Here is a 23,326-nt window from a genome sequence, read left to right as displayed (position 1 = left end):
AGTGCTGGGGGACCATATGGGATGCCAGGGATCGAACCTAAGTCGGCTGCATGCAAGGCAAGCACCCTACTGGCTGTACTGTCACTCCGGCCCTGCCTCCTCTATTTTCAAACACTGTTACCCTCTTTTCTATCCCAACTGTTCAAGGCATACCTATATTAGAGTCAGATTTCTTGGTTTTTGTTTTTTGGGTTTTTTTTGGGTTTTTTTTTTCTTTTTTGTGTCACACCTGGCAATGCACAGGGGTTACTCTTGATTCATGCACTCAGGTATTACTCCTGGCAGTACTCGGGGGACCATATGGGATGCTGGGAATCAAACCCGGATCAGCTGCGTGCAAGGCAAATGCCCCACCCACTGTGCCATCACTCCAGCCCCTCTTGGGGTTTTTTTTAAGGAGACAATTCAATTATGTGTTTCCAACTTATCTTTTCCTCCTCAGTTGCTAGCAATTTTTGGCACAGAGTAAATTTATCTTGAATCTACAAATCAAAAAGCCTGAGTCAAATTTAAATTGTAAAATTTTTTAAAAAAAGTATGAATGAGCTGGTGAGCACTCACACACTTACTCTACGTCCCGTGGGTGGGTGTCTGCTCCCAGCTCAATGCTGAGAGCATTAAAAAAGCTCCGTGGAGTGCTCGCTTCGGCAGCACATATACTAAAATTGGAACACTACAGAGAAGATTAGCATGGCCCCTGCGCAAAGATGACACTCAAATTCGTGAAGCGTTCCACATTTTTTAAAGTGGCGGGGGGGTGGGTGGGAGGAGGGGTATACTGGGGTTCTTGGTGGTGGAAAATGTGCACTGGTGAAGGGACGGGTGTTTGATCATTGCATGACCGACCGAGACTTGAACTAAAAGGCTTTGTGTCTGTTCTCATGGTGATTCCATTTAAAAAAAAAAAAAGCTTCGTGGAGTTGGCGGGGTGAGGCTCGATTTTCTACATGAGGTGCTAAGCGTTCCCTGTGCTCTACAACCACCATGACTATTGGATAACTCAAGGTCTGACCATGGAACACAGGCTTCAGGGAAGGTTAAGACTGGGAGCTGCTCAGTAGTATAACATTCGGATCGTGGAAGTGGCACCCACCAGCATCTCTGCCGATTCTGTATAAAACAGTGCTCGTATCCTAGCAGGATGTTCTGTTCTATGATATTTCAGAGGCCTCACAGCAGTGTGGCCCTGGGCATTATGCCAAGCAAACAGCCTCCGTCTGGAACCTTGTTTGCTTGGTGGCAAAGCCCTATCCAGCTCAATAAGGGAACCAGATGTGCTCCCCTGAACCTTTTTTTTTCCTTCTTTTCCCCTTTATTTAAACGCTGGTTTACAAAGTGCTCATAATGCATTTGTTACAGACATTCAATATTCCAACACCAGGAGGACACCATGGCAGATATAGGTAGCAGAATGTAATGGGGTGAGGAAAGACGGGGACCAGGTGGATCAGTGTACCCTGAACAGGATTCCCTATCTAGTTCCTAGTCTGGGAGAAGAGGCTCGCCAATCCAAAAGGGCTGCCTGGAGGAGAAGGTTGGACGGGAATTCACTAAACAGACTGTGAGGTGTGAGGCAGGGAGAGTGGTCAGTGCATTGTGATTTGTGATCTCTGCTCTGCTCTCCCCACCAAGGTGACCGTCAGCTACTACGAGAAAGAGGGCAATACCCCCATTGACCGCGCTGGGCTCTTCCTCACAGCCATTGGTGAGTTGGGTGACTGTTGGTTCCTTCGTCCCCGGGGACTGACAGGGCAGCCTTTGGGGGTTGGTTTTCACTACTGTAGACCTGGCATAGGTACTTCCTCTGAATAATTCAGGAGAGAGGCTTCCTGTGCCCAGCCCTCTGTCCTACAGGAGCTGGTGTGTCTTGCTCTGACAGTGTCACCAGGGTCCCCAGTCTCTGGGTTGCAGAGAAGAAAGGTCCATGTGGGTTCTACCCCAGTGCCAGAGAAGAGCTGCCCTGTCCTAGGGGAGAGCCTCCCGCTGCTCTGCCCCTGGCCAGGCTTTCCTTGTCCCCCAATCCTGCGGGCACAGTGGTGCAGCCGGGTTCCTAGCCCAAGCCCTCCAGGTGACACACATGGCCAGATGCTGCCCAGGAGCTGAGAGTCCTTTGAAGTCACACAGTAACTCAGCAGTGAACTGAATCCAGGGCTTAGGACTGGCCCCTCCCAGGGGACATGTAGGGCACGGCCTGCCTGCCCAGGGTGCCAGGCTGGGAGACAGAGCCCCACCCAGCCCAGCAAGGGGACCATATGTGCTCCCCTGAACCTTTCTTTTTCTTTTTTCCCCTTTATTTAAACACTCTGATTTACAAAGTGTTCATGATGTGTTTGTTACAGGCATTCAATATTCCAACACCAATCCCACCACCACTGTCATCTCCCGCCACCATTGTCCCTATATCCCCAACCACCACCACCCCCAGCTTGCCCCCATAGCGGACACAGAATAATTTATCTTCTATTGCTTGTTATAACTAAATGACACTCAAAAAATTCTTCAGTAAAAGAAAATTTGTGACCATTCTTATTTTCTTTTTAATTTTTATTAGTGAAACACCATGAGGTACAGTTGTAGACTTACAACTTTTTGTGCTTGGGTTTCAGTTATACAATGATCAAGTACCCATCCCTCCACCAGTCCCCATTTCCCACCACCACGAATCCCAGTATCCCTCCCATCCCCCATCCCCCCATCCCACCCTGCCTCTGTGGCAGGGCATTCCCTTTTGTTCTCTCTCTCCTTTTGGGTGTTGTGGTCTGCAAAAGAGGCATTGAGTGGCAATCATGTTTGGTCTAGAGTCTACTTTCAGCATGCTTCTCCCATCCTGGGAGGATCCTCCCAACACCCTTTATTTGGTGTTCCCTTCTCTATCTGAGCTGCCTTTTCCCCTAGCGTGTGCGGCTGGCCTCCAAGCCATGGAGGAAAATTTGTGACCGTTCTTATATCTCACCACGGGAACATTAAGTCCTTGTCTGAGGTTTTACTGAGCTGTGGTTGCTAGTTGAGCCTTCTGTGTTAGTGCCTTTGCCTGTTGAGCTTAGTTGGCTTCAGTATTCCTTTCCCATCTAATTTGGTGTGCTCCCACTGGGATATCAGTCTTGTAGTGTTTGGAGGCAGCACAGGCTCACCCGCACCCATGGGAGCAGGAACCCACCCCCCACATCTGGGGGGGCGGGGGAAGCAGAGGTTCTCAGACCGAGGAGTGATCAAGCCAGGAGCAAGCCAGGTGTGGCCCCAAAACCAAAACAGAAGAAGGCAAAAAAAAAAATCCATCCCAGCCTGCACCAAGGCTAGGCCCTTTGACCATCACAGAAGAGAATTCCAGAGAATTGGTCCAGACCAATTCCACGCTGCCTGCATTCTAAGAGAGGAAGCTTAGACTCCTGGGTCTTCATTCAGAGTCTTCTTAGGGCCTTTATTCCTGAAGAACTTTCTCCTGGGGACGGGGGGCGGGGCGGGGCAGGGATACAGCCCAAGGGATGGAGCTGGATGAGTCTAAAGTCAGACTGGTCTTAAGTCGGGCTGGGGTTGCCTTTAGTCTTGAGCCCATGATTGGGGCCAAGGGTTCAAGTCCTGAAGATCCTTCTAAGTTTGTGGCTCCGGACCTTTCTGGCCAAAACCCCACCAGCACCAGCACTACTGCCTACTTCCACCTAGAGGACTCTTCCTCCACGCTGGGCAGTGCAAGGAGGAGGCAGAGGAGGAACAGAGGCCCTGTGTGAGTGCCCACAGTGTGCCAGATGTTTTACGATCATGATCTTGGCTGATTCTCCAAAGACTATCACCATCCCCATTTCACAGATGGGAAAACCAAGGCTCCTGAAAAGCAAAACAAACTAAACCTTGCCTGCGGCCCCGCACCTGGACTGTGGTTTGTGGGATGCCTCGTCATTTCAATTACCTCACGGTCTCTGGGAGTCCTGGAATGCCCCCAGAAAGCCGGGTTCCCAAGCCAGCCCCACCTCTCCCTGTGCTTTTTGCAACCAAACAACAGCACTGCTGTTTTACTTCTTAGCTTACTCCCCACCAGGCCTGACTGCAGGCACTCCGTCCTTGCTGCATGGAGGGAGTGTCCAGTCTTGGGGCAGGGCTCTCAGGACAATCTTTTGGGGGCCTTAGGAAAGGGTGGCCAACGCCTCCTGCAGTGCAGCTGAGGGAAGGCAATGGGTGACCCTCACATGGACAGCACACCCCCAGGCTGTCTCAGATGACCAGAAACCCAACCCCACGGACTCAGGGACACCTGGGGACAAAGAAGGAAGGGCAGCAGCCAAAGGCCTGTCAGAGGAAAGTGGCCCCACCACTGACTCACTGTGAATTCAAGAAATTTCCTCCAGGCAGGCAAGGTGGACAGAGGCCAGCACAGCACTCTGGGAGCAGGGAGCCAGGACTCCTTCCTCTAAAAGGCTCAAGCTGGGTGCTCTAAAGAAGCACCAGGGGCTGGAGCAATAGTACAGTGGGGAGGGCATTTGCCTTGCATGCGGTCGACCCGGGTTCAGTTCCCAGTATCCCATATGGTCTCCTAAGCACCTCCAGGAGTAATTCCTGAGTGCACGAGCCAGGAGTAACCCCTGTGCAACACCAGGTGTGACCCAAAAAGCATATAAATAAATAAAGAAAGAAGCCCCAAAGGGGCAGCAGACCAAATCCCCCAAAAGTTATCAGGTAATGGGGAGTCAGGTGGATGGTCCAGAGAGCAGGACGCTTGCCTTGCTATGTGGCCGACTAAGGTTCAATCCCCAGCACCCCATATGCCCCACCTCCCAGAGTAAGCCCTAAGCACCACTGGGCATGACCCCAAAACAAAACCAGATGGTAAGGTTAGGGGGCCAAAGCGATAGTACAGCTGGTACAGCTCTTGCCTTGTACATGGCTGATCCCAGTTTAATCTCAGCTCCTGATCTGGTCCCCCATGCTCTACCAGGAGTAATCCCTGAGTCCAGAGCCAAGAGTAAGCCTTGAGTACCACCAAATGTGGCCAAAACAGAAAAATGGTTATCAGATAAAGTCCAATGCAGGTGCACAGCCAGGATCATTCTTCTTTCTTGTTTTTTTTTTTTGGGGGGGGGGGGGTTGGAGAGCCCTCCCAGAGGTGCCCAGGATCAAACCTGTGTCTCCTGCATGCAAAGCCTGAGCTATAGCCTTGTGAACCAGCTCTCTGGCCCCAAGCTCCTCCTTTTGCATTTTTTTGTGAAATAATTACTTATTTTGTTGCTATGTATTCTATATACTCTAGAAATTTAGGTTGTATAGGTCAGGAAAATGTCCACATGCACACCCCCACCACCACAAAAACAAGACTGACATCTTTGATGTTTGGCAAAAAAAAGAAAAAAGAATGTTAATACAAATAATTTGTCAGGGCCAGAGAGATAGTCCAGGAGTTAGGTATATATCCCACCTGGGTTTGATTCCCAGCATGCCATAGGGTCCCTGGGACTCCACCAGAAGTGATCTCTGAGCACAGATCCAGTAGTAAACCTGCTGAGTGTAGCCCCAAAGCAAAATAAAATAAATTGTCATCAATTATCACTATCATTTTCACTCTGGGGGGAAGGTAGTGTTTGTTTTTGGATCACACCGGCTGTCTCGAGGATTCCTCCTAGCCTGGTGCTCAGGGATCACTCCTGTCAGTACTCTGGAGACCATGTGGTCCTGGGGATCAAGCCCAGGACTCCCACATGCAATGTTTGCACTTCCCCCGTTGAACTATCTACCTGTCCCTCTTTTCGACTTTTTAACATGAAAAAAGTAGGTGCCTTAATCATAGCCTAAAAAGCAGCCACTTTCAGGGCAGAAATAAAGCTTGAAACACCGCATTCATTGGACTCGCCTTTCCTGTTCTATCAGGAATCCTGGTGAAAGCTTCATCCACCTGGGGACCTGTTGATTTATCTGCTGCCACCAGGCCTATCTTCCCTGGGGAATCTCCCCGGACAGCCCCTGAGCCCCAGTCCTCTGTGATATCTTTCAAGGGCCACACTGTGGTGGCAAGAACAGCCTGAAGACCCCGCAGGGACAAAGCCCCCGCCCCCAGGGTCAGCTCCGAGAACCCATCACCCAGCTGTATTCTGAGAACAGGCAGAGTGACAGGCATCAGAGCGGGACTGAGTTGGTCTTCTGACTCATTCCCCTGCGGGCACCGTGACACATCTACCCTTGGAGCCTCAGTTTCTTCCTGGGGTGCAGAGGGCAGGCGGCACCGGGCTGATAAGGCAGCTCAGCCAGACTGTGACATGAGCTGGCATGAACTCACCCCTGTTCTCTCCTTCCTCCTCAGAGTTGTAGCCCCATGGGAGGGGGCTCCCAGGGAAAGTGGGAGAAATTCCCTGCCCCTCAGTCTCATGGGACTTGGGAACAATCTTAGAGTGCCCTTGGCCAAAATGGGCCCTGACTCTGGGCCCAGCCCAGTTAGAACCAACCGTGGGACAGCCAGGTGCCACAAAGCATCCTTCTGTGACAGCTCAACCCAAGGTTTTGAGGACCATCAAGACTCCAGTCCTGGAGCTGGAGTGATAGTACAATGGGTAGGCGTTTACCTTGCACGCGGCCGACCCGGGTTCAATTCCCAGCATCCCATACGGTCCCCTGAGCACCGGCAGGAGTAATTCCTGAGTGCAAAGCCAGGAGTAACCCCTGTGCATTGCTGGGTATGACCCAAAAAGAAAAAAAGACTCCAGTTCTGGCTCGTGGATAAAGCCCTCCTTGTTGGGGGGTGGGTGGAAAGGCGGGAGGAAGGCAGAGTTCACCTCCTCCCCTGTGGCGCTGGCAGCAGGGGCAGCAAGCATAGGAGTCCTGGAGCTTGTTGGTACCCAAGGATGCCCCCTGGCCCCGTGCTTGGCCGGCTGCCCTCTGTGATGGGGAGGCAGGAGCATCCTTCCCCACCCCATACTGTCTATGGAGCCACATCTTGCCAAAGCTGGGGCTCTGAATCCTGGGGATCTGCCCTCTCAGGGCTCTGCCTTGCTTGAATCTGGTCCCAGTGACATTTCCCATCATTTCCCTACTCCCCTGGGCCACTGGTCCCCCTTGCCGTTCCAGGGGAGCGTGCTGTAGGGTCTGAGTCTGGCTGACGTCCTCTAGCTCCCTAGAGGCAGGTCCAGCCAGCCACACTCCGTCCCTGTCAAGAGACAGAGATAGTGTGCCCCAGACAAAACTCACCCAGTAACGGCCCTGCTGGGTCAGCCTGCCCCTGGAAGGTCATTCTGTGGGAGTGCAGACAGGAAGATGAGTCATGGATCATAAAGGAGAAGTCGTGGGGTTCTTTGGGAGCTGGGAGGCAGGTGATGGGGAAACCCGCTTATACCATCCATACCCCACCCTTCATAACAGGAAGTCAGATGCTCAGGGGGCCATAATGGGTGCCAGGGATCGAACCCGTGTTGGCTGGGTGCAAGTCAAATGCCCTACCCTATCTGCTGTACTCCATTCCCCTAACATACCTGACCCAGGCCAGAAACACAGCCGGGTTCAATCCCGAGCACCACATCTGGTCCCCAGGGTCCTTCAGGAATGATCCCTGAGCACAGAACCTTCAGGAGTCAGCCCTGAGCACTGCTGGCCCCAAAGAGTATTTTTTATTTCATAGGACTAAGAACTAACACTTTGGGAGGGGAACCCAGACTCCCATCACTCACCACTAGGCCTCCTGGTCTCATACAGTGTTAAAAACAGAGTGAAGCTCACCAGGGCTCGCTCGTGGGTGGAATCAGATTGAGGGGCGGCAGGCAGCCACCCACCCCCACCAGGAGGGCACAGAGGTTGGCTCTGGAGTGCTGCCCTGCAGACCTCTACTCTCCTGTCTCTGCCTCAACCCAGAAAAGGCACCGGCAGCAGACACCAGGAAGGAACTGGGCTGTGAGCACAGGAAGACCAGAATGTAATTCCGGACCCACCCAGGCTGCTGAGGTGCTTGGAGAAGGTGGCCTTATCCCTGCTGGTGCCAGGACCCTCCTTCCTGCCCCATCCAGGGCTAGGAAACTCCTGCCAAGGCACTGACCAGGAACATATTCGCTCCCACCTGGCTTCCACCAGCATCCAGGTCATGCTCAGCGCAAGGCTGAGCCCACCTGGGTAGCTCAGGCCCAACACTCTTTATCCAGTGACCCTCCTCCTACTGCCCCGCCCACACCCCTGCCTGCCCTGTTCATCTCTAACTCAGGGGGCACTTCTGCCTGCCTCAGAACATTCAGTAACAGCTGGAGACATTCTGTGCTCAGGACTGAGAGACCAGGGAGGCGGCCATACCCCTGCAGTGCACTGGGCAGCCCCTGGCACAGGGAATCATCCAGTACAAAATGGCCACCGGCCTGCTCTTACCATGAACAAAACTCACTAACTGCAAAGGACCCCACTCTGCAGGGAAAGAAGCTGACTCAGGGTGGCTGGAGCAAAAGTGTAGCAGGTAGGGCATTTGCCTTGCATGCAGCCGACCCGGTTCAATCCCGGCATCCCATATAGTCCCTGAGCACCACCAGGACTAATTCCAGAATGCAGAGCCAGGAGTAACCCCTGAGAATCTCCAGGTGTGACCCAAAAAGCAAAGGAAGAAAGAAGAAGGAAGGAAGGAAGGAAGGAAGGAAGGAAGGAAGGAAGGAAAGAAAGAAAGAAAGAAAGAAAGAAAGAAAGAAAGAAAGAAAAAAGAGGCTGTTTCAGAGTATTTGCTAAAGTTACAGAGCTTATACACTGAGAATCCGGGTTTAAGGTTTATAAAAGTGTCTGATATTAAATCTGAGTTTCATTTCACTGCCCACCATGCCCCAGAGGAGACCTAGAGATCCTTAAGGTCCCTTCCCCAAGAAACAAGGTATGTGGGAGCCCCACACTCCTGCCCCCTATCTGGCAGACATCCTCTGTCTGACAGACATCTGCAGGTCAAGAAGGCCTGGAGACTCAGTTTACCCTCTAAAGGGAAATCTTCAGTCCTGAAAGGCAGGGTTCTAGAAGAGGAACTTCTTACTTTTTTTTTCCCCATTCATGATCCTTTTCGCCAGAAAAGTGCAACATGAGCAAGCACTGGCGAAATACCATGGATTCCTCATGCGGCTGATTTTTAATTAACTTTTGGTTGTTATCTTTGAGTGTTGCCAAGTGACACCCCCACACTCAGTTCGCAGCCCTGTCCCACAGTAGGAAGCTGGGCTTAGGGACCAGGGAGAGTTCTGTGGGCTGAGCACATGGTGTAGTTTGTTTTATTTTGGATCCACACCTGGCTCAGGGCTTCCTTCCGGCTCTGTGCTTAGGGATCACTCCTGGCAAGCTTGGGAGGTCATATGTGGTGCCTGAGATCAAACTCGGGCCGACCACGTTCAAGACTAATAACACCCTACTTGCTGTATGATCTCTCCAGCCCTTAAACACATGCTTTGCATACAAAAAAAAAAAAAGGTTAAAAACACTGGCCTAAAGCACTGAGAGTAATCTGCAAGAGACACGCATGTGTGCAAACACACCTGCCCCCACAAACCCAACGCAGGCCAGGAAAGGAGCTGGCGTCCTCCTAGGCACGAGGTCTTTCAAATTAGGTGCTTCTGGGGCTGGAGAAATAGAGAGGACAGCAGGTCCAGCTCTTGCCTTGCACACACTTTCTACCCTGCTGCAGGGGACTTGGAAGCAGCTCCAGCCAGAGCAGGGGCTCTCCCTTCTGCTGCCCTGCATGGTCACCCTGTTGACCTGGGCCAGGCCTCAGTGCCTCTGGGGCCCCCCAAGGCCCCACAGACCCTGCCTACTTCTCTACCTTCTCCACACCCTCCACGGCAGCCTTTCTGCTCCCCAAAAACTCTGAGCTCTTGCCTTGCACACACTTTCAATACCGAGTGTCACCTACAGTCCCCTGGATCCTCCAAGAGTGATCTCTGAGCACAGGAGTAAGCCCTGAGCACTTCCAGGTGGTGTGGCCCCAAAACCGAAAGCACAAACAAAAAAATTAGGAGTTTCAAATCAGGCTCATTCTGAATGTCACTGACGTGAATGAATGCATGGGACTCAGTCTCTCTGAAGTGAGGTACTCAGATCTGTACAACAAACCCCACCCTATCCCCTGCAACCACAGAGAATGGACGGGGGAAGTGTGAGCAGCAGGAGACCCCTTGCTTATCCCTGGGAGCCTCTGAGTGTGTGCAGCCCCGGCACATGCGCCTTCGTGTGGGGCGAGGGCAGGCAGGGGTTGGAGAAATGTGCCCAGAGGATCCTCCCTGAGACCAAGAACCTGAGAGAGTCCCCCTCTTGCCCCAAGTCCTGCCTCCCCATGCCACTCAGCCATGTGTCTGTCCCCCAGAGATCTCCCTGGACGTGGATGCAGACCGGGACGGCGTGGTGGAAAAGAACAACCCACAGAAGGTACCTCGCGACTAGGGTGGATCTGGAGGTTCTGGGGGTAGAATCTGCAAGCGGCCAAATCCGTAGTCCAGGCAGCACCCATTTTCCAGAGAGGAGCAGCCTGACATCATGGTAAGGGAAGTCAGAGGGTGAAGGACATGCATGAAGAACAAAACAGAACAGGCAGTGTGGAATGAGGACAAACCCTTGGACTTGGATTGCAAAACAGATTACTAAGCAGGGAGGAGAGAAGAGGTGAGTTAAGGGTGGCACGAGGACAGAGCTGGGGAAAATGGGGCTCTTGGTGGTTGAGTACAGTAACTTTGCTCATCAGAACCATGACAGCTGGGGCTGAAGTCCTAGTCCAGCAGATAGGCGCGTGCCTTTCATGGGGCTGATCCGGATTTGGCCTACAGCATCCCTCTGGTCTCCTGAGCCTGCCAAGAGTGATCCCTGAGCACAGAAGCAAAAGGAAGCCCTAAGCATCACCAGAGAGGTTTTTTTTTTTGCCCCCCCCCCACAAAGAAAAATGACAGTTGACCCTATTGTAGCCATAGCGGTAGTACAGTGGGAAGGGTGTTTGCCTTGCATGCAGCCGACCCGGGTTCGATTCCTCCATCCCTCTTGGAAAGCCCGACAAGCTACTGAGTATCCCGCCCGCACGACAGAGCCTGGCAAGCTCCCCGTGGCATATTCGATATGCCAAAAATAGTAACAAGTCTCACAATGGAAACGTTACTGGTGCCCGCTCAAGCAAATCGATGAACAACGGGAAGACAGGACACTATTGTAATCTTGTTATCTAAAGTGCAATTAAAGAAAAAAAAAGCACTTTAAAGAAGAAAAAAATAAATAAATAAAGCTTTAGTGAAGGACTGTCCAAAACCAGAAAGGCCTGAGATAAGTTCTGACACCAGTTACCCCATTCATCAGATGGGCACACCCGTCTGGCAGAGCGGCTACAAGAAACTTCCTGCCACCCAGGAAGTGCCTCGAGGCATTTGCACTTACTGTCTTGCTTCTTTTCTTGTGATTTCACACCTCACCTGAGCCATTTCTCACCACCCTCAGCTCAGGTGTGTCCCCAGTGACCTGCATGCTCTGTCTGCTTATACCTCTATGCGCTCAGCCATTCATTGAGTCTCAGACCCTGCATTTCCCCGCTGCTATCTCTGGTTTCCCAGTCATGGCCTTCATGTGGTTCCTGCTTCTGCCTCCCTGTGCTCCGCCTGCATTTTTGATTTGTGCACTGTGTTCTCCTTTTCCTCCTGCTCTCTGCTTCTCCCTCTCCCAGTTGGTAACCTATTGGCTGGCTGGAGGCCAGCTGGGCTGCTGTCTCTGGTTTCCCTGTTCTGCCCTTCTTCATCTTGTGAAATGTTGCCGTGGGCATGTTCTAGAAGAATCACCTAAAGCTTAGAAATGTGTGGATATCTCCATATAGCCAAAACCCTCTCCACACTAACAAAGGAATCAGGGTGGTCTCAGGCCTATTGGGGAGCCCCTTCCCCCAGCCCTGCCCTTCTCAAGCATCCCCTACAGGAGCACAGCCCTGCACAAGTGTCCCTGGCTCATGACTATGGACCCCAAAGGGACCCCAACTCCTCCAACTTCCCCTGAGAGCCTCTTCAGTTTCAGTCTCTATGGTCCTGAATTTGTGCCTGGGGAGCAGAGGGTCCTAGGTCCAGTTTCCCTTCTATGAAAAAAAAAACTAATGCATCCCCCCCATAAATTTACCTTCTTTCAACCAACAAACAGGAAGTCCCCTCCCCACCTCAATGGCACCTGAGGCTATACCTGTTCCCCCTGGGCCATTCCAGCACCCACACCCCCAGTCACCCACTTAGGGAAATTTCTGATCTGGAGGCATCCCCCAGACTTCATTCCCCTCATGTACCCCATGACTAGTACCTGAGTGTCTTCAAACTCAGGACTAGGTGAGGTCCTAGGGATTCAGCAAGAACAAGAGAAAGGCAGTTCCTGCCCTCAGAGAGCGCCCAGTCCGATAGGAGGATGGGGGTCCCATGGAATAGAGTGCCTGAGGCGTTATTGCATTGCCCCACCCCCAGCTTATGGTCCCCCAGTGCAGACCCAGGAACAGTGCGCTGGTATAGAGAATCAGAACATCTTCTCCGCAGGAGGGTGTGGGCTGCCGCCAGCATGTCAGGAGCTGAGAGTGGGGTGGGGTCCCCAGGCAAGCTGTCCAGGCAGCAAGCCCTGCAGGCCCATGAGCTCAGAGTTTTTGGGGAGCAGAAAGGCTGCCGTGGAGGATGTGGAGAAGGTGGAGAAGTTGGCAGGGTCTGCGGGACCTTGGTGGGAAGGGGGGCCAGGAGACACTGAGGTCTGGCCCAGCTCAACAGAGTGACAGTGCAGGGCAGCAGAAGGAAGAGCCCCTGCTCTGGCTGGAGCTGCTTCCAAGTCCCCTGCAGCGGGGTAGAAAGTGGATCCCCTCAGGACCACTCAGCGTGTCTGGAAACAGGGGTGTCTGTCTATCCAAGGGTCTGTCTAAGCATCCCCCAAAACTCTTCTGGGGACTTCCGAGCCTGTCCCAGCATGTCTGCCTGCATGTCTCTCTGGGTGTCCTTGTCTCCTGCCTCCAGGTCAGGCCACCAAGCCCAGAGAGTCCCGGGTGCCCTGGCCAGCCTGTCTCCCATCTCTCGGGGCGTCATTTGCTTTGGGGCAGTAGGTGAGGAATCTGTGTCTGCCCAGGCCCCAGTGGGTGACGCCTGCCTGCTATGTCCTCTCATCTCGGTGGGGCTGCCTGGGGGACCCTCTCTGCCCACAGGTGAAGAAGAAGGCCCTGACCTCTCTCCCTGCCCACACAGGCCTCCTGGACATGGGGCCCCAAAGGCCAGGGCGCCATCCTGCTGGTGAACTGTGACCGGGACACACCTTGGCTACCCAGGGAGGACTGCAGTGACGAGAAGGTCTACAGCAAGGAAGGTACTCACAGGACCCACCCTTGGAAATCACTCCTGGCAGGGCCCTGTGGGGTGCTAGGGACCAAACCCAGGTTAGCTGTGTGCACGGAAAGCATGCTATCCACTGTGCTACTGGTCCAGCCTGCCATGCCGGGCTCAAGCCATAAAGCACGTGCTTAGCCAGTTGAACTCTCCTTCCAGGCCAGCTATGGTTTGGTTTGGTTTGGTCTTCCTGTATGTTACACATGCACACGAAAAGACCCATGGTTTGGAGATAGAGCCCAGAAGTAAGGCCCTTGTCTTGCATGTAGCTGCTTTGGCCATGACCTGGTTCTGGCCACTGGAAATATGTCTGGTTCCCCCCACGCACCGACCAACAGGGCTCACTCCTGAACACAGAGCCAGGAGTCACTTCTGATCACTGCTGGGGGTGGTCCAAACCCCACACTCCCCACCAGATGAAAAAGGAAAGGAAATCAATCAAAAGAGAATCCCCAAGAGGTGATGGCGGGGAGGGTCTTCTGTGGTGTGGAAGATGAAGACAAGGTTTGCATGCTCCTGGTTTGCCGTTATCTTCGGTTTGGGGGCCACACCTGGCAGTGCTTGGATGTGGCACCTGGTGGTGCTGGGAAGACTGAATCCAGACCTCCTGTATACAAAGGATGAGCTTTCTAGTCACTGAAGCTCTCTCCGGACTCTCCCCGATTTTCTATTGTTTTGGTTTTGGCAGTGCTCAGGGGTTACTCCTGGCTCTGCAGTCAGGAATTACTCCTGGTGGTGCTCATGGGACCATATGGGATGCCAGGGATCGAACCAGTTGGCTGAATGCAAGGCAGACCGCCTACCTGCTGTACTATTGCTCCAGCCACTCGATGATTTTTCTATAAAAACCTCCATGATATACAGGTGGGGTTTTCCTGGCCCCAAAGTTGAACATAGCCAACACCCCACAACAAGCCTCTCACTTCTCATTTCTCATGTGTCTGCCCTTCAGACCTCAAGGACATGTCCCAGATGATCCTCCGGACCAAAGGCCCAGAGCGTCTACCTGCCGGCTATGAGATCGTCCTCTACATTTCCATGTCAGACTCGGACAAAGTAGGGGTATTCTACGTGGAAAGTGAGTGACCACCACCTGTTGGGTAGCACCGATGCATTCAGTGCTCATGAGTCCCCGCCTAGGCCCAGTTCTGCCCTGGGGCTCTCCAGGTCTATCCCTTAGCAGCTGTGGTCCCCAAGGTACAGGTGAGAACCAGGGCCAGTCTTGGGGTGACCAGGAACACTGCCTGTCCGTGAGGTTCCAGGGCCCCAAAGAGTCTGCAGTAGCAATGTGGAGGCCAGGGACCCTTGTGGATCGGGTCAGGGTGGGAGTGGGGGTGGGAATTCACCTTCCTGGAGTCCTTTCCCCTGCCCCAGAGCTGAGTAGGATGTTTCTGTCCCCTTCAGGCCCTGTGGGCTGAGAACCGCCTCCAGCTTTAGTGATTTAGAGGCTTATAGCTCAAGTCCAGGCGTCGCTATGAGCAACAGGTCATTTGTCACAGTGTCACACCTCCAAGTTTCAGTCAAGGTGCAGAGCAGGTGGAGGTGCTGCCTGTTCCCCTCCTGGCTTCAGGTAGCCCCCCACCCACATGCAGACCTGGTCTGGGGAGTGGGGGTGGGCCTAGACCGTCCCTGGAGCAGCAGCAGTGTCAGTTCAAGGACCTGCCTCTTTACTCCTTTGTTTCAGGGTGGGGGTGCACACCTGGAGGTGCTCAGGGCTTCCTTCTGGCTCTGTACCCAGGACTCACTCAGACATGCCCTACCCACTGTGCTCTCTCTCCCCTTTACTCCTCTTGATGGGGACACGCTTCACCCCAAGCAAGTGCTTGGGGCCGCCTGCCCTATCTTCTTCCTTCTCTGCCGAGCCAGGCTCTGGGGTCCCTAGAGTGAACTCAGACATCACCTCCTGCCCTTGGAAGAGGGGTCTGGGAGGGAGAAATGGTGGCCAACATCCCAGAGAATAGGACAAACCCAGTGAATAGAGACAGGCAGGGGGGCAGAGGCAGGCAGGGCTCGTCGGGCACATGCTCCTGATGATGGGCTGCTCTTCAGGGGTTGATGTCTGAGCTGAGACCCAAAGCAGCCTGCAGCAGCCAGCTGTTCTGTCGCTAAGAGCAGAGTGTGCTCTGCAGGGAGAACATGGACGCAGAGCAGAGCAGAGAAGAGCAGGGGGTACCAGGCCGGGTGGCAGAGGTACTGGACGCAGAGCAAGAAGGATAGAGGGTGTGTTGGAGTCAAGGTCAGTGACCGGGGCAGGGGCCAGAGCCTGTGGTGAGACTTGGGTTTATTCTGGGTGCTGTGGGACACCGTTGGCAGGGCTGCAGCCAGGGACTGTCTAAGATCTGATTTATGTATTCAAAAGCTTTCTCAGCAAAATAGCTTTGCAGTGTGCCACGGGGCCAGGAGGGGCTTCTGCTGACAGCCCAGCTCGCGGGGAGGAGTGGGTGGGGAGCCAGGACTTCTGGCCTTGCTCAGGGCCACCTCCGGACAGGTTAGGGAGTTGGTCATGGGGCCCCTGGGCCCTCACCTCGAGGAGTAAGCTAATATGGACAGCAGGAAGGAGCCGCCATGCACAGCACACCTTCCTTTGGCTCCATCCTGGGCTCGGGAATAACCACAGCCAGGCTGGAATGTCCCCAGAGCTGCCCCAGGGGGCCGAGATGTTGATGTTTACCCCGCCTGCCTGGGCCAGGGTTGCCACGGGGTTGGGGCTGCCAGCCCGGGGAGGGAGGGTCAGGCAGGAACTCCACCTGCACTCCTGGACCTGGACTGAGACATCGTGACCAGTGACCAGTGCAACAGGGATGCCTGGAACGCAGCCGGTATATTCTTCTGTTGGGGGGTGTGGGTTGAGATCTGGATCTCCGTCTCCTCCTCCCCGCCCCTGCCGTTTGAGACACTGTCCCCATCTTTTTCCTCTGCCATCCTGCGGGGATGCTTCACTGATGCTGAGGTGACCCCCGGAGAGTCCGTTTCCCATAAAACATGGGTTCCTGGGGGCACACGCCACCACACTGTAGAGCAGGATAAACAGCAGCCAGTCTGGGATGAGAGAGACAAAACAGAGGCTAAGGCACTTACCCTGCATGGGACTGACTCAGGTTCAATCCCCAGCAGTACCTGGTCCTCCCTGAGCACTGCCAGGATGGACCCCTGCCCCCAAGCACAGAAAAAAAAAATCAGTCTGGGGCATAACTTCCTTTCCTTCTCTGTGAACATGTTAGTTTTGGGGTTTTGTTTTTGAAAAATCTGAGCACTCCTGTGAATGAAACGGGACACGTGTTGTGTTCCGTGAATGTCCTGTGTCGCCGGTGACCAAGGACAGAGGGTTGGGCTGGCGGTGGAAGGACCTTGAGTGGGAGCTTTGTAGCCCAGCAGACTCGCCTGCTGCCCTCTGGGAACTCATCTGGACAGTGATGCAGGGAGAACGGGAAGCCCATCCCTCACCACCAACAAGGGGGTGCTTGGAGGGATGTGTCGGTGTGCGACCTTGTGGCCAGCCTGGGGCATGAGTTCTACAAATGCCTTTGCAGAGACGCTGATGACGGGGGAGCATCGTAACCACTGGAGTGAAAAGTCAGGTGCTGTTAGAACAAGCCTGATAGCTATATGCTTACCTCAAACGAACCCCAGCAACCTCCCCCACTCCCCCCCACCCCAGAGCCTGAGCTCCTCCTCTGTGGACTGGCTGGTCCCCATATCCCCAGACTTTCTTGGGTTTAGCTTCAAAGATCCCTCATCCCTTGAAACCCCTCCATCCTAGACGAATCAGGATGGGTACACACAGGATTTAGAGCATTCCTTGGGAGGTAGAACAGCTGCAGTGACCAGATAGAGGGTTTATCTCAAACCTCACCCATGCGAGCCAGCAGGGCCAGTGCCTGGGGCTGAGGAGAGATCCGGCAGGACTGGTGGGCTCAGTCTGAGGCACGTGGGCCCCTCCATAGAGGGGCATTGTTGGTTCCTGCAGGGAGAGCCGTCCCTACCCAGGCAGGCCTGCACCCAGCTGGGGACAGGCACTGGGCAGGCGGCTCCGAGGACAAAGGCTGGATTGTTTCTCCAAGAGTCCGGCTGCCTGGAGCTGGCCGGAACTGCCAGAAAGGGCCTAGAAGGAGGCACGGGGGCTGGGTCCCAGAGCCCAGGAGAGAGAGTATGTGACTGTCACCTGTCACATGAGACTCCAAGAACCCTAAAGAGTAAGTCCTGAGCTTCCTCCTTGTGGTTCTGAGCAACTATTTGTGGCCCCCAAAAGAAAAGTAAACATCATGAATATTTCAGTACGAGGCTCATGGACCCGTTCAGTCTCTGAACGAACGGATAGCGGCAGTATCCGGCCCTGCCCTAGTTCCACACTCACCCTGGCTACTCCGTTTACTCATCATGGAGGCTGGAGCTGTGTGTCATTGCATCTGTGACCCGGTGGCCTAGCTCTGATTACGCCCCGTCCCCTGTTCACAGACAAGGAAACTGAGGCTCTGGAGGATGAGTGAAAGTCCCGGAGGTCTCAGGCTCATGAAACCAAGGCGTCTTAGAGCCCTGGGGTCTCTGACTCTGGATGTCGTGACTGCAGCAGCCCCTACGCCCGGCATGATAACGCCAGGGCCTGGTTGAGCCCATTGTCCAGTGTGAGGAACTGTCCTGAAGGGAGGCCCAGGGGGCCCTCTGCTCAGTGCGCAGGGGTGACTCCAGCGCCTTCCTGAGGTGGTGTGTTCTGACCTGGCGTGCCGGTCACTCGCCGTCTCTGCTGCTGGGACGATCCTGAACTGAGCCTGGTTCTGCCCTTCCAGCTCCGCAGGGCATAAAGAAACTCCTTCTGGAACTGCGTAGGGTCCTACCTCCATGGCTTTGCCGATGCAAGTATCTCACCCCTCCCTGCCCTGCTCACCTTGGCCACCCCAAAGGCTTCCCTCCCCTGCTCAAATGCCTCCCACTCAGGGGGCAGAGAGGGAGTACAGGAGTCAGGGTGCACGCATCTTGTACACCCAGACCTGGGTTCCATCACCAGCACCGCTGCATCCTGAGGCCCTCACAGTAGACCACCTGCCCCATTCATTGGCTGAGTGTCACCGAAAGTGACTTCCCTCCCCAGCCTCCTGAGCTCTGCTTGTTAACCTCCCCAGACTCGCTTCCTACGCTGCCACCCCTCCCAGGTAACCAAATTCCAGCCCCAGCCCTAACTCAGCAACCCTCTGCCTTTGTGACTCACCCCACCTCCTTTCTTTCTTTCTTTTTTTTTTTGGTAGGATTGGGGGTTGGGGGTTGTTCGGCCACACCCAGCCATGCTTAGAGCTGACTCCTGGCTCTGTGCTCAATGACCACTCCTGCTGGGGCTTAGGGGACCCTATCGGGTACCAAGGATTGAACCCAGGTGAGCCACGCGTGAGGCAAGTGCCCTACACCCTGTACCATCTCTCCAGCCCCTCTCCCCGCTGTCTTAGCCTGGGCTGAGCTGCAGCATCTTACTGACCTGACCTGCTGCATCTTACTCCACTGTCCCCCACAGGCGCTGGTCTGTGCTGGCCACAGGGCTGCCCCCTGACCTCTGCTCTCAGAATCCCAGTGTCCACTTGGCCTCTCCCGTGGGCACTGAGGGACGAGCCACTAACCCCCTCAGTGGACCCAATGCACAGGACTGCCTCTGCCTGAGGCAGAGGGGGCACAGCTGGACCCTGACTGTGCATCTGGAAAGAGGAGGGAGCACAGTGGGCACCGCGGGAACTCCGAATCAGAGATCAGACTTGGTTGGGGGTGGGCAGGGGTAGAGGTCTTAGGCAGGATTCCCAGCGGCAATGCAAACCCTGGAGGGGGGAAAGGTGGAGACTTGCTGTGAGCAGAAGGCAGTGGCCTTCCATGGCGGAAGCTGCCAGTGGGCCTGGAGCTGGAAGAAAGCTGCGTGCCCTGCAGTGCTGGAACACACCCCCAAAAGCCCACGTGTGGGGCCTTCTGCCATTGTGGCTTCCATTACAAGGAGGGACGCTGGGGGTCCACAGGGCCACATCGATATTTGATTTATATGAAAGGGAAGGGACCTGGGAGGTTAGAATTAGAAGTGGATTTAAGGCCCAGCTCAGCCCTGACAGAGTCTGTGACCTCAGACAAGCTTTTTCTCCTTTCTGAGGCTCGGTTTCCACATCTATAAAATGGGAATTCAGGCCAGGAAGACAGTAGGGCATGTGCCTCACATGTGCCTGACCCAGATTTGATCCCTCAGCATCACAGATGTCACCCAGGAGGTCCCCGCCCCACCGGAATGGCCCTGGTAAGCCCTGGCAAACAGGGCCCGGGCAGCAATGGATCCTCCAGCCCACACATGGAACCACTGGTCCAGTTAACAGAGAACCACCAGGAGCGACACCCAGGCCCTCTGAGCATTGCTTGGGAGAGCCAAAAAAGGAAAAGAAAATGGACAATAAACAATAGTGTTCCTGGGGCTGGAGCAATAGCACAGCAGGTAGGGCGTTTGCCTTGCACGCAGCCAACCCAGGTTCAATTCCCAGCATCCCATATGGTCCCCTGAGCACTGCCAGGGGTGATTCCTGAGTACAGGGCCAGGAGTAACCCCTGTGCGTCGCCAGGTGTGACCCAAAAAGCAACAAAAAAAATAGTGTTCCCCAATGACATTGCTGCTCAGACACCAGCTCCAGTACCGAGTGGGTTGGATCTTCCATCTGTTTTTTTTTTTTTGGAGGGGGGCCCACATCATGCAGTGCTCAGCTCTGCACTCAAGGATCTCACCTAGCAGGCTCGGGGGCCATATGGGGTGCCGGGGATCAAACCCAGGTCAGCTGTGTGCAAGGCAGCACCCTGTCCTCTGTTCTATTGCTCCAGCCACGTCTGCTTATTTTACAGATGAGGAAGCCGAGGGCCACAGGGCCTTGTGGTCCTTCCTTCCCTCCCAGTGCAGCGAGGCCCCAGATGAGGACCAGCCTTGACCCCTCCACAGCTCTTTCCTGCTAGTGCTTTCCTTTGTCCTGCGTCCAGAGCGCGAGCAACCCCTCCCTCTCATACCCTACTCGGTCCCTAACCTCCTCCTACCTCAGCCTGATGGGGGTCCTTCTCCCCCCAGACCCATTCTTCGGCCAGCGTTATATTCACATCCTGGGCCGCAAGAAGCTCTACCACGTGGTCAAGTACACAGGCGGCTCCGCGGAGCTGCTGTTCTTCGTGGAGGGCCTGCACTTCCCCGACGAGGGCTTCCCGGGCCTGGTCTCCATCCACGTCAGCCTGCTGGAGTACACGGCCGAGGTGAGGCTCCTTCCCATGGGCTTCTCTGGGGAGCTCCGGCTATGCTCCCCGCCCCTCGAAGCCTGGAGCCAGGGGGTGGAGCCTGAGGCACCCCCAGCTAAGCTACACCTGCTCCCCACAATTCCCTGCCTGGTCTCTGTGGATGTCCCAAGCCAGCCCTGGGCTCTGCCTCTCTGCCCTGGGGGGAATTTAGTGCTGAGGTACGAGGTCCCATATAGCATCAGGGGTGAACAAAGACACCCCTGTGAGGTTTACTGATTACCCTGGTACCCTCTTATCCCACCACCACAAACCCCAACATCGGGCCTCAGCCCCAAATCTCAGCATCCCCACCGGGCTACGCCACGCTCCGAGGTGCCACATCTCCCCCACCTTTGCTCTCCATTTTAAGGATCTCAATGAGAAAGAGTCTGAACCCGGGGCTGGAGCAATAGTTCAGCAGGTAGGGTGTTTGCCTTGCACGCAGCTGACTCTGGCTCAATTCCTGGTATCCCATATCTCATATGGCCCCCTGAGCATCACCAGGTGTGACCTAAAAAGCAGGCAGGCAGGCAGGCAGGCAGGCAGGCAGGCAGGCAGGCAGGAAGGAAGGAAGGAAGGAAGGAAGGAAGGAAGGAAGGAGAAAGTAAGAAAGAAAGAAAGAAAGAAAGAAAGAGAGAGAGAGAGAGAGAGAGAGAGAGAGAAAGAAAGAAAGAAAGAAAGAAAGAAAGAAAGAAAGAAAGAAAGAAAGAAAGAACCCCTAGAAGAGATGCCTCCTCACTTTGGGGGTGTCCTGCAGGCGGGATCCTCTTTCTTCAGACTGCTGCCTGGAGTGTGACCTGCCCTTTTCTCAGATATAAGGAGGGATCTGGCTGCCCTCAGGCTAAGGGAACTAGTCTCAGGGCCCTGTGCATTCTCCCCTGGGCCTCTCACCAAGGCCATTCTGGATCTGGCTTCGGTCCATGAGGACGGGCTCTGGGTTCAGATGCAGCTTCGAGTCCATGAGCCATCAGACTAGTGAACTCACTGCAGGTGCCTTAGTTTCCCCATCCCTGAAGCTGGTGATTAAAGACCCTGTCTTCCATGGTGTTCATAAGCACTCAAACGAGTGCAGAACTACTTACAAGGGCTGGAGATGGTGCTCAGGGGTAGAGCACTTGCCTCACGTGTGTGAGACCCCCTGTTTGAGCCCCCCACTGCAGAAACAGCAGTCCCTGGGAGGAGGGAAAGGCATCAACAGGAGGGATGGTGAGGGGGCTTTCCTGCTCCCCTGGTTGCCCAGGACAGCCTGGCCATCCAGTTCTCTCAGACTTGCCCCTCTTGATTGGGCACCAGAAAGCTCTCAAAAGGCAGCCTCAGGCCGGAGAGGTCAGCCAGGCCAACAGGCCCTTCTACTTCCTCCCTCCAAGGGCAGTTCCCAGAGTATAGCTCAGTTTCCCTCCGGCTGCCAGGCGTGTTTCCTAAACCCGTCCTTAAAATGACCATCCAGACAGCAAAATTCCCCCAAGCAACGTGAAATTTCTCAGAGAGAGTAAAGGATCAGGTGCCCAGAGCAAAATCAGCACCAGGCTGGGGCCTGCTCAGGCCTCGTGTGCATCACTGGAGTCATTTCAGAATGGAGAGCAAGGGATAGGACAGCAGGTAGGCATGCCACTGGCCTGCGTTCGGTCCCCAGAAAGCCATGTCATCCCTGGAGCAATGCCAGGAGTAACTCCTGAATTCAGAGCCAGGAGTAAGTCCCCCCAAAAATAAAAACAAAAAGGAAGAGAACAGAGATGGGACAGATCAGGTGGTGACCAGGCTCGTGTGCTGGGCAGCTAGACCATCCACCAACCATGTGAATATCAGATGACAGGTCTGTCACATGGGTCTGTGACTCAGCTTCCTCATCTGTAATGTTTCCGGCCGCCTCCTGGGGTGGTTGTGAGGTTCCTGGAGTTCTCCTTGCCCCCATGCAGTCCCCGTTCACAGTAAGCCTCATCAGTGCTCTCTTATCAGTTTCACCTGCATTCGGAGGCAGGCAGTGATAGTACAGCAGGTATGGAGGTTGCCTTGCATATGGCCAACCCAGGTTCAATCCCCATCATCCCATATGGTCCCCTGAGCGCACCAGTAGTAATTCCTGAGCACAAAGCAAGCCAGGAGTAACCCCGTATGTCACCAAGTGTGGCCCAAAAGCCAAAAAGAAGAAGACAAGAGGGAAAGGCACCCTGAGAAGATTTTGTGAGCCTCTCCCCTTGTCTCTCTTGCCCAGGAAATTCCCTTGACACCCATCTTCACGGACACTGTGACGTTCCGGATTGCTCCATGGATCATGACCCCCAACATCCTGCCTCCAGTGTCGGTGTTTGTGTGCTGGTAAGGAGTGGCCATGGCACAGAGAAGGAGCATGCTGGGGTGATCATGAGCTGGGCTGTCAGAGGCAGAAGGATCCGAGTGGGGGTCCCAGCATGGCCACTTACACCCCATGCAGCTCTGGATGCCTCTCTTGGCTTCTCTGTGCCTCTATGTCTCAGAAATGCTGACTTTCTAGTTGTTGCGAAGGTGATAGGAGATGAAGCTAGGGCCTGGCTCAGAGTCTACCCTCTAAAAATAACTACTGGTTCTTGTCTCATTCGTGGCCTGATTCCCTGTGGAGAGTCAGTGCTCATTCATTCAGCAGTATTCCCGGGAGCACTCTGCACTGGGCAGCTGCAGCAAGATAAAAAAAAAAAAGGAAAGAAAGAAAAAAAAAGAAAAGAAAGAAAGAAAGAAAGAAAGAAAGGAAAAAAAGAAAAATGCAGAAGCTGGCCAGAGTGACAGTACAGCAAGTAGAGTGTTTGCCT

General features: G+C 54.3%; 1 protein-coding gene and 1 non-coding gene across 2 annotated transcripts in view; both read left to right on the top strand.

Annotated features, from left to right (window-relative positions):
• The window catches only part of PADI2 (peptidyl arginine deiminase 2), a 58,690-nt gene that overhangs the window by 19,824 nt on the left and 15,540 nt on the right, over positions 1-23,326 (top strand). Inside the window, exons 3-8 of the mRNA XM_056123059.1 lie at positions 1,633-1,705; positions 10,280-10,341; positions 13,143-13,260; positions 14,233-14,358; positions 20,344-20,522; positions 22,756-22,859. Coding sequence (XP_055979034.1) covers positions 1,633-1,705; positions 10,280-10,341; positions 13,143-13,260; positions 14,233-14,358; positions 20,344-20,522; positions 22,756-22,859 — 662 coding nt within the window. The remainder of the gene's footprint in view (positions 1-1,632; positions 1,706-10,279; positions 10,342-13,142; positions 13,261-14,232; positions 14,359-20,343; positions 20,523-22,755; positions 22,860-23,326) is intronic.
• LOC130032289 (U6 spliceosomal RNA) lies at positions 636-742 on the top strand. The gene has a single exon (XR_008793825.1). It is a non-coding gene; the product is annotated as a U6 spliceosomal RNA (small nuclear RNA).

The sequence above is a fragment of the Sorex fumeus genome, unplaced genomic scaffold (genome assembly GCF_029834395.1).
Source record: "Sorex fumeus unplaced genomic scaffold, SorFum_2.1 ptg000047l, whole genome shotgun sequence".
Taxonomy (NCBI): domain Eukaryota; kingdom Metazoa; phylum Chordata; class Mammalia; order Eulipotyphla; family Soricidae; genus Sorex; species Sorex fumeus.
Note: the sequence above shows the minus strand (reverse complement) of the source record. Positions and strands in the feature narration are given on the sequence as shown.